Raw genomic sequence first — 17,071 nt, 5'->3', positions numbered from 1 at the left:
ATTCATTGTGTAGCCAATACATCCTTAATTTATTGACTTTGCTTTGTGCAAATCTTGGACAAATGTCGCATCGATTTATGACAAGAAATTCATTAATGCAATCGAGAGTCGATCGAGTTTGGCTAATGGTTCAATTAATTTTGGTCGGATTATCTGGTTTCGAAAACGGACAGGGAGGAAGAATACCCCCGTGGTCGGGACATTACGTAATATAATGATCTGGTAATCGGGCCGGCGTGAATTCGCGCGAACGGCCGCAAATCTCTGCTACGTGACGAATTCCGCGGGCACCGGGTTTTGTTTGACCGACGCGTACTACGTAGTACGTTAAGCTCGGTGGCATTAGGCAGACAGCTACGATCCATCCAGCTTGCGTCAGTCCGACCCCGCTATAAAACTGTCCACACCTTTTTATTTAGTGTTGCACACACGAAATTATACGGTATTTTCGAAAGGTCATGCCTTCATTTTTTAACAAGTCGTCCGTTGTATTATTTCATTTTATGTTCACTACTCCACGATTTAAATACTGTTTTAGGGAGTCTTCTGTTGTCCGGTTAAAAAGAGTTTTTACCAAGGATCGTGGAAATTATAATTGTCGTTAAACGGTGAACGAAAAAAGGAAGTAGACGAGTTACATGGTGCATGAACAGGGGTAGCAGAGGTCTAGGCAATTAAGCGGATCTCCCTGTTACTTCCTCTTCCTTTTTGCGTTTTGGTCGCGTGACTTTCCGCTCGGGGCGAAACCGAAACGCAACAATAAGGGTTTCCTCAGCCGTGAGAATGTTCCTCTCGTTCCATTCTACCGTGAAACTCGATTCGATTCTCGTTGTGGATTTTTTTTTTTTCATCGTGAACGAGCTGGAATTTCTGGCAAACCGATCAAAATACCACCCTCTCCGCTCGCACGTGCTCCCCCTTTTCTCTTCCGTGAACCCATTGTTACTCGAGTAATTCCATTCTCGAGTAACGAACTGGAACTATTGATGAATCGCTCCATCGTCCCGTTACCGTGCGAAAAAAGCTTCGCGGCCGATCGTTCATTCGTTTTGGTCGAAGTAGCAGAAGTCCTGAGATCTGTTCATTGATTCCGAGGATTCAAGTTTTTATCGCGTGCAGCAACAGGTATGATTCGTAGAAATTCCTCGTTGAAAGGGATTCGAAGGGTTAAATCTGCAAACTCGATATTCCAAATCGAAGGCGAGAGAGCCCACTTGGACGCGTGCGAGAAATTGATCCTCTCAAGGTCCTCGAGGTTCGGCTTAGGATTTGAAGTGGTTGACGAGGCATTCGTCAAGCCGGTATCGGTAGCGATCGTGAAAAGTCGAGTGCAAAAGAAGCAGTCGCAAAAGGCAAGAAGAGGGTCGGGATCGAGGAGGCGGTGACCAATAAGGTCGCCGGAGAACGGATAAGAGTCCCCGGACTTGGAGAACGATGGACCGCCTCCCGGGGCCCGTTCCGCGGGCCCGCCAATAGCTTCGCTCTTTCCTTTTAATATGCGAACTCTCGCCGCCGTTCGATCGCCACTCTTCTAATGAAAAAAACGAGAACCACTAGCTACTTACTGGCTAGGTGTTAGATTCCTGGTCTCCGCTTTGCACGCTCCCTTTGGGGCATTCGGGGTGTGCGAGTCAAGGTTAATTAGCTGCAGAGAATTTCTCAGGTTCAGTCACTGGAGTGGTACAAATAATGTTCCAAGTTCTCTTAGGAATCGTTAAGGAATGTCTTTGCATTCCTTATTCATATTTTTATCTTTATAAAATATAACTCTTTGTCAAGTCCGTATTAATCGACTCAGTTAACTTGGTCCGCTGACTAAGCCATCTAAGATCCTGCAGGAAGGAACCTAGGATGTAGCACACGTGGATGGCAGAGGAGTGGCGAACTTAAACGTACGAGGACGATGTCGGACAACGAGGGTAGAGAAAGGGTCAACGTCGTGACTTCGGTGTGCCCGAGTCGGAAAAATGCAAAAAGGAGCCACTGTAACTTGAACAGGGCCACCGTATCACGTGACTTTTGCTTCTTCTCTTCGTTTTCGAGATTTTGCATACGATTTGTAAATCAGTCGAGCTCCCTTTCATAGGATTTTCGCTGTTTATCATTGTCAAACGATTGGCAATATCTGGAACGATGATAATGATTCCACTACCGTAATTTCTGTAAGCAATGTAGTCTAACGACTGGATAAAAGTCTGGTTTAACAAATTGATTTGTTATCGAAGAAATCTGTTAGCATCGTTGCTATTCCTGGCGTGTTTAAGATCGATTGTTACGGCGCGCATCTCATTAACGGTGAGGATAAACAGGGAAGCGGCGAGGGAGAAGAGCCGGCCGTGGTAGGGTTATCAAGACATTATTGCGATCCTTATACGCATAGATAATGGTCGTTGAGCACAACGTGTGCCGTGCGGTTGCCGGATTAACGAACCTATTCGTTGTTTTTGTCCTGCCGGGATGAGATTCGCGTGTTGGCAAGCTCGTTAAGAAGCCGCGCTGTTTTGTGTAACGAGGTTTTTGCCCGATTGGGTAATCGCGCGGCCTGATCGGGAACGAACGCTGATTTCTGTTCCGCGCGCCACGGGCCTAGCAAAAATTGTCGGGTAAATTCGATTGCCGAGAGCGAGAACCGGATAAATGGCAACAGAACCATTTAGCTTCTGGATGATTTACTGCCGCGATAAGGGAGATAAGAATCGCGAAGGAGTCCCGATTCCCACGGTGTTTCGCGGCTACAAATTATCGAATACCCCGCGCGATCCGAGAACGACGGGGATTTGTGATCCGACTACAAAATCTACACGTGCGCGCTGACTACCGCCTTCCCCGTCTGCACACTTTCACCCGTGTTCTTTACGATATGTAACCAAAATGTCGCGTTCTCCAACCAGTTTCAAACAATTAGAATAATCTAAAGAAACACAATAGCCATTTTCGCTCGTTTGTTGCTTCGCGGACTTGCATTGTACGAGATGTAGCGTGAATCATTGTGTCAATTGCTATGTCGATCGTCGCATCAATCGTCGTACGAATCGTTGCACCGAGTATCGTATTGAGACCCTCGCTGAAAGTCGGATGTTTAGACGAGATCCAAAAATTTGGAGGCAGTCAGTTTCCTCGGTACGGTGGGTCCGTCGTTCTCTGCCTACCGACCGTGCATACGTATCTGTTAAGTCGACGTAATACCACGGGACCGCATCATTATGTACTCCATAAGTCTCCGGGCCCTATCGTCTCTCCTCGTCTCGCTGTATATCTGAACTCCCGTTTAGCAAAAAAGGAGACCAGAAAAAGAGGTTCGGTGCAGAGAAACAGGGGGTAGAGAGACGACGAAGGAATATGGAGCCTTCTTGTACCCGGATACACTGGCTGCGAGCCCTACACTACTCCCACCCCGTCCTCCCGAGACCGAGAACACGGCGGTGGGGATCGGATGCTGGCTGGAAACTCCGGTGTGGCGTTCACCAGGGCAAAGAAAGAGAAAAAGACGGGGTAGGGGCAAGAACTCGAAGAAGGGGTCTCAGTTTTTCGCTCAGGGTCAGACCCGCCGTGATAAACTGACAATCTACTCTATGTACAAGGTCTAGAGACATCGTCGTTTCGCGGACCTTAAGTGGAAAACCCGGATACTGGAAAGTCGAACGAAAAATGTTGATAGTAAGATATAATTGGAGCGGAATTCCTTTTATCCTTTGAACCGTACGCGTTCCGGAGTAAAGTACACGCGTGAATATTGCATGAGAGCATCTTCCCTATTCGCGCCGCTCACTGTTACACGAGTCGCTCCAGATTTGGGAGAAGTTGGATAGGCGACGACCAATTTCGTAAAGCATCGAGGCTTCGCGTTTGGTAATCCGGAAGTGATTACGCTGGTACGCCGACGGTATCGGCTGACGCGACATATATTCGCTACGTTCTTTGAATACCCGATCGCGGCCGAACAGATGAACCTCGGGCTCGTTCACCGAAGGACAAACATGGAAGAGTTTTCGCATAACTTTTGCGCAATCCAATGACGTCGTCATTGATCGACACGTGGCACTGTTTTCTCCTCCGTTTAGCAGCCGCCAAAAAGCGGCGTGCCTCGCGAAGTCTCGCCCCGAAAATTTTGCCACGTTTGTTAACATTAAACGAACAATCGTGTCGCCGGCTCTGAATGATCATAAACGCCTGTATCTTTGCAGATCCGACGAGGATGATCCCAGCGGGTGTAAATATAGAAGGCTGGAGAACGAGAATGTACAGGACAAAGAGAGATTTGCGAGGTGAGTGTCAGGCTCGACGTACAGTAACGTTGCATGGTTCTTCTTCGTCTCACGATAAATGAGAGGGGTCGGTGAACGGGTTAAACGTCTCTTATTTTTTTCTCTCCCGGAAAAATGCATCCTTAGCCGCGAGATTTTTTGCGAAAAGAGATCATTTGCATACTCGACGCTCGGGTGTTTCGCTGAAAATTTCCAGGATCCCGCGAGCGAAGAATTTATCTTTAAATCCTGATAAGAAATATCATTACGAACGAAGAACGCGATCATTTATCTAGAAGATATACGTATCTGTACAAACGTGTTTTTAAGCTTGTGCGCGGAGGATCTTCCTAAAAATGATTTGAATGAGCCACGGCACGGTTTCTGGAGAGGTAAAAAAAAAAAGAGAGGGTCCTCTTCCTGATAGCCGTGGAGACGGCATTGTTAATTCGTCTCACGAAATCGTGGTCCAATATGTTCCGGCGGGTACACCCTGTACATGGCCGGGCGAGTACGAAGATACATACATACCTACATGATACTACCCGCCAATGTGAGTCGATAGCGGAATGGGAAGCCCTCCAGGCTGCTCCAGCGTGGGAACACGGGGCCCACTTATACATACGTGCGCACCGTTCGCATAAGTCGAAGACACACCGGGCATCTCCGATCCCGCGTCGCGATACTCGCGTTGACACGTCCGAATCCGCGAAATGATATACGACGACCAGAGGATATTACGACTATTCTTCGGAAACTCTTTAAAGAGAGACGAGTTTGAATACAGAGTCCATTGGACAAATGCGAACAGTATGATGTTTTCATCTCCACTGCTGACAGAAGAATCTCACGAATATGATAAAAAAAAATCAAACGAGAAAAGACTAAACTTCTTGACTTGATTTAAGATAGAATAGAATAATTCGCGTAACAGGAGTTTGCTGTATTTTATATGTATTCGCTCTGACAAGAAGGAAAGTACGAAGGAGCGATTGCAGCCACCGTACGTTTCATGGAAAAGTTGTGTCGCGAGCGGGGAACCTTACTTTTAACGTAATAACGCAATTACCGCCTCCCGCCGCAGGCCTCGCCGACCAACCCTTTCATCCTCTTCCTCCGGCTCGTCTTGGGCTCGTTTTCTTCCCCCTTTCCTTACCTTCGTGGTTCCGTGTGCCGTTTTCGGCGCGACGAGATATAATAGAGAAATATTCGAAGACCTTTCCTGATGGAAACGGTTCGCGAGCTGGTCATTAGATTCTATTATCCGTAATGCCAGCTCTTACAATTGTAATGGAATTAGAAGACAATTTTGGTTAAGAGCAGTGACAGAAAATAGAATCGTCGTTACTTTAGAAAAAAAAATTAATCGTCTCTTCTGTCGGTCTACGAGACTGAGAAATAGTTTGCATATTGAAACTTCCCTTGGACAATTTATGGTCGGCAGTAAACTCACGGAAAATTTATAGGTCGCTCGTCAGGGTTGTAACGTCTTCCTTTGAAAATGATTTAAGCAGAAGTCGAATTAGCCACATTCTGGCACTCTGTTATTTTATAGATTTAAAGAATTTTTCGAAGACGACGACCTACCTTCGGTGAATCGTGCACCTGACGCATTAGCATGGTGAATATTAAGATTTGGCATAAATCACGCGGCTGGTTAGCATACGTCGGGATATATTCGATAACGAATAGGATCGGCATTAAACGGTCCTCGATCGATTCATAATTCATTTCATTGTTCGCCGGGGTCGGAGTTTAGAAGTTCCATCGGGATACACGCGGTCGTTAGACGAATCCATAATTCACGTGCGCGGACGTTGTCATTTATACGATTGCTACACGGTATCGATGATGATCCGACTGATCTCCTTTCTTATATGTACGTGGAGGAACTCGTTTTTTTCCCCCCTCTTAGAACAATTTCATGTGTGCGCTACGTGCATCTCAGTGCCGACTTTGATGTACAGGGTGGCTGTATAATCTCGTGCAATTTGCAACGCTTCGAATCTGCGCAGTTAGACTCGTTTGTTCAAAATAGAGATAAACATATTGAGATACAAGAATGTGTTCGACGAAGTCATCGTTCTTAATTGAATTTAAGCATGCGAATCTGAACGATACCGCGGCAGAAGTATACTGTGAATAAAGCAGTCGGATTCTGGAATTTGCTTCGTGGCGAAGTGTTTGGAAAAAGGGACAAAGGGAACAGAGAAATATTGTTGCAGAGAGTTTTAGCATAGAATACGAGTGGTATCGCGAGCGAGCACCCTGTATAGCGCTCCCTGGACCCAACGGAGCCGAGCGGGCAACTTCGGAACGTCTGACCCTTGACCTAGGAGGCTCTCTCCGTCCTGCTCGCGGTCGAACGCCCTTCTTTCTCCCCCCGTGTTCTTCTACCGTTCTGCACAGTACATACTCTGTTTTATACTTGCGCTTTAAGCGCCCTGGCCTCTTTTAAATAGCGACTCCGCGTTGCCTCTCGAGGGCAGCGTTTCCCCCTTCGAAATCGAAGATCCTCGAGCGACTTTGCTGCTGGAATATTAAACAATAAGACTTCTATGGCCATAGAACGTTGCTCAAGTCTCTTGTACGAAGATATGTGGAACACCGATGATTTAGAGGCTCGTAGAACGATTTTTCTTGCACGGGGTGGACGTCCTGCACGCGGAACTTCGCGAGAGGTCAATGTTCACGACACGAAGACATCAACCTCCGCGTCAACATCAGCAATATTTCACTTTACGGTTCTTGAGCGAAACCAGGGATATCGTTGACCGAAACTGGCTACGAGCAGATTGGGAGAGAGTAAAAATATTCTAGCGAAAATAATCTGTTCTGAACGTCGGATTCGACAAAGAGAAAACAGAGTGGAGAATGATCGCATCTAGAATCGGTTTGCAGGAGAATCCGAAGCTGGAATAAGCATGAGAGGTATAATAGTTCCTGATGGACCCGGGGAACGAGATGGAGGGTCTTATCTCGCGGGTAGTCGCAAAAGGAAGTTACTCTGTACCCCGTAGCCGAGAAAGAGTCGCGATAGCTGCGAGAGCCAAGGAGAGAAACATCCCGGATACGAACCGGGACTAGAAAATAAACGAGTTCATTCATGTATTTCAGATTCCCTTTAATCTCACCGCCGCGAAACAATCTGGCGGTTTAATGAGAGGAAACTCGCGTCAAGCCTTCCAATTTATTTAACACATAAAATTTATATGCATCAACAAAATTCAATTAAGTGTTTAACTTTACTGTTTTCGACATTAACTTTGCTCTTATTAACGTTTTCAAATTCGATCTTAATGGAGAAACGAGACTACTCGTAAGTATTCGCTGGCGTTTTCAGACTTCGTGGCTCGCGTGCGGGGTCCCGAGCTGCGTGGTACGTTGGACCGAAATTATCAGGAATTAAATGCCATTAAATTTACGATTGCTCGCCGACAATTACCGGTTCGTACGAAGACGAGGAAAAAGAGACGCGCGCCGTTACTTCGCGCCGGTTACCCTCTTGGTAGCGGTAATAACAGGGGAGGGCCTGAAATTGTGGTTTCACCCGATACACTTCCCCCTGTTTTCTCGATAGCTCGCGTCGCTTCGAAATTTATTGGCCGCATCGATCACGAAACATCCTTATCAATGGACCCGTCCTTTCATTCCGCGAATAGTTTCCTCTACTTACCCATTAGGGTATCTGAAGTCGCGTAACCACGCAGTTTAAATTACGAAAACGCTTTGCACGCTCGATCGGCGCCTACCACAGAAATTCCTGTTGATTTATTTCACGAAAAACGCAGCGTTGGACTATGCAATTACCTCGGTTTTGTCTTGCGACTTACTGCAGGGAGAATCATTGCGAAATTGAGCGGCGGCGGCGGAACAAGATGACCGCCTACATCACCGAATTGTCCGACATGGTGCCGACTTGCTCAGCCCTCGCGAGGAAACCGGACAAATTGACCATTCTCAGGATGGCCGTCGCCCATATGAGGAACCTCAGAGGTGAGTCCCTCTCCGTGACTCCTTGTTACGCAAATTAATTGTAATTAAACTGCGGATTTTTGTGCGAAGTCGAACGTTTATCATTTTACATAGACATTCCTTTGGTACACAACAATTATTTATATACTTTCTATGAGATCCACAGTGTAATTACTTCGCAGATTTATTTGATGGTTCATTTTGCACTTTCATATGTATCAACGTAGTAAGTTGCACGAAGCGTAATTTAATCGTCCGAGGCAAGGCTTGAAGATCGCGTTGCCGAAGTTATTTCGTTGCTCGTGCCGACTAACTTAAACATTGTCGATGCTTAATCGTCACGTCTCGCATTGAACTACTTAACTTATCGGCGACAAACGTTGAAAATAATTTGTTTCGCTCGAGCTTCGACTCCAGTTTTCGATGAACGCAGTCCCTCAGATTTTGAGCGAACCAGAAGCTCATGGAGAGAGTAGGCTTCTCTCGTCTGTTTCTTTGAAGAATTGATCCAAGCAGCACCGGAACGGTAATTCAACGATGGGTCATATCGAATGCATGCAGCGCGATATATGCTTCCGGTGCAAGACTGGGTGGAGTTGCCCTGCGTCGGCTCCGTGTCCCTTTAGCCCCGGCGTGCACACACGCACGCACGACCTCTCCTCGCCCCCTGTCTCTCTCTATCTCGGCTTCTCTTCCTCTCGCAGTGAATCGGTGTGCGTGCCGTGATTCCCAGCTAAGTATTGGTGGTGCGTCGCATTGTTTATAGCCACTTCTCCTCTTTCCCGACAACAGGGCCGCTGAATACAAATTGCTCGAACCCGGGAAGCTCGTCTCTCTTTCTCCCGTCTCGAGCACGCTCGTCCGTCGGTTTTTACCTGTGCCGACGAGAGGAGAAAGGCGGGAGGAGCCTCCGGGATACGTTCACGCACCCACCCCCTCTGCACTTTTCCCCGAACTTCTCTTTTTCTCTCTTTTGATTTCGTTGTGGTGTGACGAATTGATTCGAGGCGACCGATGGAATTAAAGGGGTGATTGGCTTTTCTCAGATCTTTCGATGCAGGATCGTTTCTCCGAATCGCTTTCGATCGTATCGACTTCCGGCGTCCCTACGGTGTTCTCCGATTGTCTTCCACGGTATGAGAATAAAATTTCAATGAAACCTTGAAATTCTCGTTTCGTCTTCTTCATTCATAGGCCATAGCCATTCAGGTCGCATTACCACACGCGGCGACCCATATAACGAATAAATCCGTCGATCTTCTAGTACTCAAAAACTCTTTCTCTCGCCAGAAACAGACGGTTATCTCCGCGCGAGATATAAATCTCGATATCTTCAGCCGATGATTTAGCAGCGCACTAAAAACAGTCGCGCGACGCATGTAAAGTCGAGATGGAAACCGTGGCAAGAGCGCCTCGGGCACCGGAACAACATCTTTCACCGGAGATAGAGGGTAGCGTCTTGTTTCGATGTCGAGGAGCCGAGAATCGCGCCGGCATTAATGTCCATCGAGAGACGTTCCACTACGTGGAAGGTAATGGTAACGAAGGTCACCCGGGGTCTTCCATAGATCTTGTTTGGAAGTCGTTAAAGTACCTCTTCCCGGAATTTCTCCGTATATCGGGGTAAAGATCGCATCGCGACCCTCTCTTTCTCTCCTCTTCGCCTCTCGCTGAAGCGGGATCCTGTCCGCTTTGCAATTCCGATCTTGCACCTCGATAGTTACCTACGCTGCCGAGCTGCCCCGTCCTCATTTTTGGTACCACGGTTCCTCCGTCGCTCCCCTTGTTAAATAATATATTTTTACGGATTCGAATATTCGTAATCCTTCGTGGATTAATCGCAGAGTGTTGCGTCTCCCTCATGACTTATGTAGAAAAATCGTATGTATCGAAGGAAAATAAAGACACGACGAAAATGTAAAGGAGCCAATCATATAATTAACATGATCGTTGAAAAACCGATGAAGAGAGGAATTTCGTACCAGGAACAGGCAACACCAGTTCGGACGGCACGTACAAACCCTCGTTTCTGACCGATCAAGAACTGAAGCACCTGATCCTGGAAGCAGCCGACGGTTTCCTGTTCGTCGTCAGCTGCAATACCGGAAGGATCATCTACGTATCCGATTCCGTAGCGCCCGTTCTAAACTATACGCAGAACGATTGGTACGGGACCAGTCTTTACTCTCAGGTCCATCCGGACGACACCGAGAAGGTGAGGGAACAGTTGAGCGGGGCCGAACCTGAAAACGGTGGCAGGGTGCTGGACTTAAAGACGGGGACCGTGAAGAGAGAAGGACAATGTAAGGATCAATTTTGCACATTTCCACGTTCCGTGTCTCATTTGTTTGTGTATCGTATGTGACCACTAGGGTGATAATAATGAAATGAAATCTGATTTGATCGTAACAGCATCGATGAGACTGTGTATGGGCTCGAGGCGAGGTTTCATCTGTCGAATGAAGGTGGGTAACATGCAGACGACTGGCGACATGGCTGCCGCCCATGGTCTTCACCATGTGAAGCAGAGGAACTCGCTGGGTCCGCCGGCTCGCGACGGACAGAATTACGCGGTGGTTCATTGTACGGGGTACATCAAGAACTGGCCCCCGAACGGTGAGTATGCGGTACCGGGTTTCCAATGAGATCGCTTGATTTTCGTTGGCAACTGTGCGCTCGTCAACGGGTATAACGGGTCCGGTGTTTAATGGCCGCGCGCGAGACGTAGCGCCAACTTTCTATTTTAAAGCGAGGGAGACGTCGGTGTGTGCAACAGGAATATGAACGAACCCGACTTCGTAGAATACCACGAAGATAGTTGACGTTTGTACTATAAATTAACGATAGGCCTCTGGTGGCGCAGACACGGGCAGGGTATGATCGGTTTATAAAGAATGAATGGAATCGTGTTGACCTAACAGCCGGCGAATCGGCTGGAATACCGATAAACTATGTCGAGACGCGCGGGGACCGATGCGAAATTCGTATGCCTTATCGTCGCGACCCCCGATGCATAATAACGGACCTTCTTCTCGCGCGCTTCCGCCTTCGTTTCCTTAATCATTTTCTTTCTTACGCCCGAACCGCAAGTTGGATAAAAGCTGATTACAATCATAAATTATTTTTAAGTATCGTGTCGGAGTAAATCTAAATTTTATCCAACTTGTATCATAGATTCGATTACGTTTTGTCTAGCATGTAAATCATAATCGTCGATTATGAGGAATCATGGACTGACTCATCATTTTACGCTGTAGGTGATTTTGTTCCCCCGTGTGTACCAGGTGTGGGTTTAGCTGACAGAGAAGCCGCTGGCGTTCAAGTTGGACCCGACGGCGTAGCGTCAGAAGATAGTGTCAGCACCCACTGCTGCCTAGTTGCCATTGGGCGATTACAGGTCACTAGCACACCAAATAGTAGCGATTTAACTGGTTCCAATAGCAATAACGGTAAACGGATTTAACCACATATTTAATTCGTCTGGCGTACGCAGTGGCGATTAACTCGTTGTCTTTCTTTAGAATTTATTTCGCGTCATTCGGCAGACGGTAAGTTTACTTTCGTGGACCAAAGAGTCGGCGGGATTCTAGGATACACGCCTTCGGAGCTGTTGGGTCACCCGTGCTACGAATTCTTTCACCAGGAAGACTTGTCGCACATGCGAGACAGTTTCGAGCAAGGTACAGCTTTTGAGATCGAATGAAAATAACTTATACATTTGTGTCTTTTTTCTAACGAACTCTGATAATCGCAGTGTTGAAGTTGAAGGGACAACCGGTGCCTATGATGTACAGATTTCGAACCAAAAATCGTGACTGGGTGTGGTTGAGGACGTCCGCGTTTGCATTTTTGAACCCGTTTAGCAATGACATCGAATACATCGTCTGCACGAACACGCACACCAAGTATGAATAAGATTTTTATTTCTTGCGATCGCGGTACAGTGAATAGAGACATCCTTATTTTAATATTTAAGATCCTTCCATCCCGGTAGCGAGGCTCAAACAGAGAACGAGGCTGTGTCGGCGTACGTGCAACCCGGCCTGGATTATTCTCTACAGAGACATCCCACCAGGGATCCGCTGTACTCGGGGCATCACATGATGCAACACCCGGCAAATGTCGCCACAGCAGGTACGTCGGTCGTACTTATACAAGTTCATCTTTCGTTTGACTTACGAATAAATTTGTTAGGTCCCCAACAGCCTAGGCCGTCCAGTACGCAAAACGTCTATCAGGGATACGAGACGACGCAGTCGCCTATAGCTTACGGTTCGCCTGGTCAACAAAGCGCATCTTCTTCTGTTTTAAGTAGAATACAAAAACCAGCTAATACTTCGCCAACTCCGGTCCAACAAGCATGGGCCATTGGAAGACAGGTGACATACCGTGATCCGCTTCGATCCTCTTTGGAAGGAAATTGTAAAGAGATGATTAACTTGGATTTTTCTATCTCAGCAACCGGTGACCGAAGGATATCAGTACAATCAGTTGAGCCCATCGAGGTCTCCGAACGGACCGACTTATACTCAGTTAAGCAGTGGTGCTAGGACACCGGCTTCGCAATACCACGCGGTCACGACTGTACCTAACAATCCAGGTAAGCTTTCGATTGTCTTAGGTCGATCGGGACGAGCGGAGGAATGCATAACCGTTTTTTTACAGGTATGTGGGGATGGCAGAGTCAGCAGCATCAAGCGCCGCAGCAGGATAGCGGGCAGCCGAACCCCCAGGTGGCTGGTCAAGCGCAGCCGCCGCATCCTTCTCAGGGTGGCACGCAGCCTCAGGAATTGTCAGACATGTTACAGATGCTGCAGGACCAGGGTGGTGCGTCCGGTTTCGAGGAGTTGAACATGTTCAACACTAATTTCGAGTAGCGACAAGGAAACAGTGACATGACCGACGGACATTTACCTTAATAAAGCTTTAAGGTTCGAGTTTCACCGATCAGCGCCCGGGGACATTCCCGAGCTATCCGCGCACTTCTACTATCGCATTTTATTACGATAACTGAGTTCGCCAGTTAGCACCTCTCACCGCGTGAACTTTTACCAAATCGTCGACTTATAATTAATTAACATAGATTCAGCCTAATCGTCGTCGCGTCGCTAACGTTTTCCGTTACCGCGATTGATTTATGTACGATTTTAATTATCGTACCCATGGATCGCGCAGATTATTCGAAATTCGTGTGAACATCGGTTTGGGAAAGTGCCATTAGCCATGTTTCGGAAATAAAGAATCGTGGAAAACGAGAACTTATAATACGCACAGATGGATCGGTCGGCTTAGGATGCGCTTTTTGACAAGATAAGAAATATGACATGACAAGTAAAAATCGTTGTTCTTAAGCATTTTCTCGTTTTTATTTTTTTTTACTATTTCGCTTCTTAAAAAAAGAAAAACGCAACTGTAGCGTAAGTTTAATTCGAATTGTACATGAGGTTTCGAGAAAAACGGGCCTAGAGTTTCATTGAGCTGTTGTTAAATGGATGTAAGTATGTGTATAAAATTCTCGATAGAAAAAAAATGCGTGTAAGATTTGTAATTGTTCGAGAGAGGGAGAGAAAGACATAGCTTCGTTCAAAACGAACTTTGATAATTGAAGTTTCAGAAGGACACGGACTGCATGTAACTTGTACGATTACTGTCACTTTACATTTTTATAGAATTTTAACGCAACATCTGTGCTTATTGATAAGTGTGGGAAGTAATCTCTCTTTTAAACGGTAGCGATTTTAATTCGGTCGAAAACAATATAACGCGCTTTCAACGAACGTTCAAGGGGGTTGCATTCTAAGCGATAAGAAGATACAAAAAATAAAATAAAGTATTTTTAAAAAGTTCTCAATCAAACGAACACAAATCATCGTGGTAATTTTAATACAAGCTTATCGTTAGATTCCTAAGATTAGCTTAATTATTTTAATTTAGATCTTTGTAATTATAAATAGTGCAATCGTCAAAAGTTGACGCCAGACGGGGAATAAGATTTAAACTCGACACGACAGCAATGATGTACAAAAACTAATTATATGTAATCCACTTTGCTTCTCTGTGCGAACGAAAAAGAAATACACACACACCATTTTTAGATATTTCTAAAGAAAAATATAGATAATGTTACGCATACAAAAACGTAATTGCATTTATAAGTAACCACGTGTGATTTAGTGCATTGTAGATGTACATGTCTAGCAAATTCTTATTAAATAGGATCGAAGAGGAGGAAAAAAAGTTGCAGCATATCATGATGAATTGGGAACATTTGTCACTAATATATATAAAAGTTTACATTACACGTATAATTCTTTTTAATCATCCTACGTTGGAAGTAGCTACGATTACTGACAATAATTAACATATTGAGGTCATCGGAGGCGTCAATATGTATAACGCAAATGATTGATTAAAGTTCGAAACGTATCTTTGAAGCATTTTATGATATCCTTTCTCCTTAGTCGTTTCAAATTATTTCCCCCTTCATCTTTTTAAGAATTACAGCTTGGCTGAAACAATTATTGCATTATATTTAAATAATAACTGTACAAAAAGTTACAATTTCAATTTAACCGCGGATAGAGCGTTTTTCTCTTTTTTCTTCTTATTCGCGCCAGTCTTAGCTTTGATATGGCTCTTCACTTCGTCTTGTAATTGATTAAAGAACGCCGTGGACGATTTCGGCGCTTTGAAGCTCGATTCATCCATCTGAATGATATTTCTGTTTTTACTCAATTTTTTCGCCATTTCCGCCGCTTTCTCCTTTTTGTGCTTCTTCGCGACTCCCGGTTTCAACGCGTTCAATTTCTCCTTATTCTCTCGAGCCTGCTGTCTCGCGCGTTGCTTCATCTTCTTGTGCCTTCGTTCCCGCTTCATATCTGTCTTGGTCCTCTCGGCTTTACCTATCGGATCGCCCCGCGATTTCGCTTTAATCTCCTCCGGTGCCAACAGGGCAGCGTCGCTCATTCCCACAGGTGCCACCTCTTCCATATTAATTGCAGGAAGGTTGGTGACGACTTTCAGCTCCGGTTTAGCTAGCTTTGGTGTGTAATGGAAGTTGGAAAACGCGTCTAGCTTCTTAAACACGGAACCCATCATTTGGCGAATTTCTTTGTGCAATGTCGGTTCTTCCTCTACCGTCTCATTATCCGGGTTTAACGCTTGCTTCTGTTTAAGATATTCCTTCTCGTAAATTTGGGACAAACTCTCCTTGCTCTTCTCTTGATCCAGGATCAGTTTCTTCTTGTACTCCATCGGTGTCTCGACTGGTTTGAATTTTTTCTCTACATCGTCCCAAACTCTGTCCTTTATCCTCCGTTTAATTATATCCTCCAATCTCAAAGTCGTTTGCTCGGTAATAACGGGCGGAGGTCTGGTCGTTATATCGAACTCCACGAATTCCTCCAGTAACGAATTCTGTGGTCTGTTCCCTCCAGTCACTTCACCTTTCAGTTGCCATGGTTTTTCTGCGAGGGCTTCTTCCTCCAATTTTTCTATCCTTTTCTTCAGTCTCTCCTGTCGCGTTTCTAAAGTCGACTTAACTTCCGTGTCCTGCTTGGCAGTCGTGTTTCGATTTTCCAGACTATCCGTTTCATCTGAATCATTGGTAAGATTGAACGTGACTTTCTTCTTGGATTTATGAGTTTCTCCTTCGCTGTCTATGTCCATTTCATTATTTAAATCACTGCCGTCCAGTGATTCATTATCTGCTGATTCGTCGCCTGCTTCTGCCATGGAGCTGTTCGGATTCTCATCTTCGCTCTGAGGACTGTCGAAGAAGTCTGCGTACTTCATCAATTTACCTTCTTCAGTTTTGTCATCGTCATCAGAAAGATCGTTGAACAGATCCACGGATTCATCATCAGATTCTAATTCATTCTTTTCATTTTGCGTCTCTTTCCTCTCTTCTTTTGTTAAGTATTCATCCAATTCATCTAATTTAAAGAATTTGTCATCTACTATAGATGATTTCTTTTTCCTTCGTTTAACTTCTGGTTTCTCTTTTCTTAAGTTATCTGTTGAACTCTCCTCGTCTTCAGACAGAGTCTCTTCTGTCGCTCTTTCATCTTCCGATAACTCCTTTTCACTCTCTTCTTCTTCGGACTCGGGTTTAGTCGCACTAATTGGTATCGTCAGCCTTTTGCTCTCCGATAAAGCTTTCGAAACACACCTAACTAGATAATCGAATTCACCTTCGTTTTGCAATTCAATTTGCTGCCAGATCTGTTCTTCGTCGAAATCCTCGGTAACCAGCTCTGGCAAAGCGTTCGTGTTTCTCTGCGACTCTTCCTTCGTAAAATCATATAAATGCTTTATACAATTCTTAAAATTTCGAGCTACTGTGTTTTGCACGCTGTAAAGAAAAATTCAACTTGCTTTCAATATTCCACAATGGAATTGTTTAGGAGAGAGTAACAGTATAAAGTATTTACCTTAGAAACTGTTCCGGTTTCTTGGTATTATCGTCAATCGTCTGAATAACACGATTAAACATTTCTACTTCTGCCATTCTGTACATACATTTATTTATCGTTTACAAAACGTTTTATAAATAAATAGAGGCTATGTTTCCCATATGAACTGTAAGCGTCGTCACGCCATCACAGTATACGTGACGCCATGCTGTGGCTGTGACCACTGTGACTGTATGAATACCAATTGATAGAGATTTTCAATTTCTTCGTTCGATACATTATCATTCGCAGGTATTTATATACCTTAATTTATTATTATAAAAAAATTTTTCGTCAGCGTCAATACTTAATTGGATATTTCCTTCTATACTTTTTAGCACATACTTATTTATTATTAGCATTATTCTTCCGACGTCTGATTTCTTTTTAATTATAGGA

The 17,071-nt window shown here is 45.2% G+C and overlaps 2 protein-coding genes across 8 annotated transcripts in view; one reads left to right on the top strand and one right to left on the bottom strand.

Moving 5' to 3' along the window:
- The window catches only part of tgo (Aryl hydrocarbon receptor nuclear translocator homolog tgo), a 23,183-nt gene extending 8,538 nt beyond the window's left edge, over positions 1-14,645 (top strand). For 3 of the 7 annotated variants that reach the window (XM_026810811.1, XM_026810810.1, XM_026810805.1), the window contains 11 exons: positions 4,185-4,265; positions 8,065-8,240; positions 10,205-10,522; positions 10,632-10,835; positions 11,477-11,668; positions 11,741-11,899; positions 11,974-12,124; positions 12,196-12,353; positions 12,414-12,598; positions 12,678-12,819; positions 12,885-14,645. In XM_026810811.1, the coding sequence (XP_026666612.1) occupies positions 4,185-4,265; positions 8,065-8,240; positions 10,205-10,522; positions 10,632-10,835; positions 11,477-11,668; positions 11,741-11,899; positions 11,974-12,124; positions 12,196-12,353; positions 12,414-12,598; positions 12,678-12,819; positions 12,885-13,096 (1,978 nt within the window). In that variant the 3' untranslated portion in view covers positions 13,097-14,645. The remainder of the gene's footprint in view (positions 1-4,184; positions 4,266-8,064; positions 8,241-10,204; positions 10,523-10,631; positions 10,836-11,476; positions 11,669-11,740; positions 11,900-11,973; positions 12,125-12,195; positions 12,354-12,413; positions 12,599-12,677; positions 12,820-12,884) is intronic. The other 4 variants (XM_026810808.1, XM_026810806.1, XM_026810809.1 and 1 more) reach the window with 4 other exon arrangements.
- On the bottom strand, positions 14,504-16,867 carry LOC108632898 (U3 small nucleolar ribonucleoprotein MPP10). Its single transcript, XM_018037760.2, has 2 exons — positions 16,652-16,867; positions 14,504-16,572 (listed from the first exon to the last, which is right to left on the bottom strand). Exons 1-2 carry the CDS (start codon positions 16,735-16,737, stop codon positions 14,775-14,777), a joined length of 1,884 nt encoding a protein of 627 aa, XP_017893249.1. The 5' UTR covers positions 16,738-16,867; the 3' UTR covers positions 14,504-14,774.
- Positions 16,868-17,071: the final 204 nt, after the last annotated feature.

Source organism: Ceratina calcarata, unplaced genomic scaffold, assembly GCF_001652005.2.
Source record: "Ceratina calcarata isolate Rehan_Ccalc_2016 unplaced genomic scaffold, ASM165200v1 scaffold178.2, whole genome shotgun sequence".
NCBI classification, from domain to species: domain Eukaryota; kingdom Metazoa; phylum Arthropoda; class Insecta; order Hymenoptera; family Apidae; genus Ceratina; species Ceratina calcarata.
The sequence above is the reverse complement of the archived record's forward strand: the minus strand, read 5'-3'. Positions and strand labels throughout refer to the sequence as shown.

Bases quoted from the DNA above. Each gene is read 5' to 3' on its own strand.
- LOC108632898 (XM_018037760.2), bottom strand. From the start codon at position 16,737: ATGTACAGAATGGCAGAAGTAGAAATGTTTAATCGTGTTATTCAGACG. The intron at 16,573-16,651 runs GTAAATACTTTA...TTTTCTTTACAG, and splicing joins AAACCGGAACAGTTTCTAAG to CGTGCAAAACACAGTAGCTC.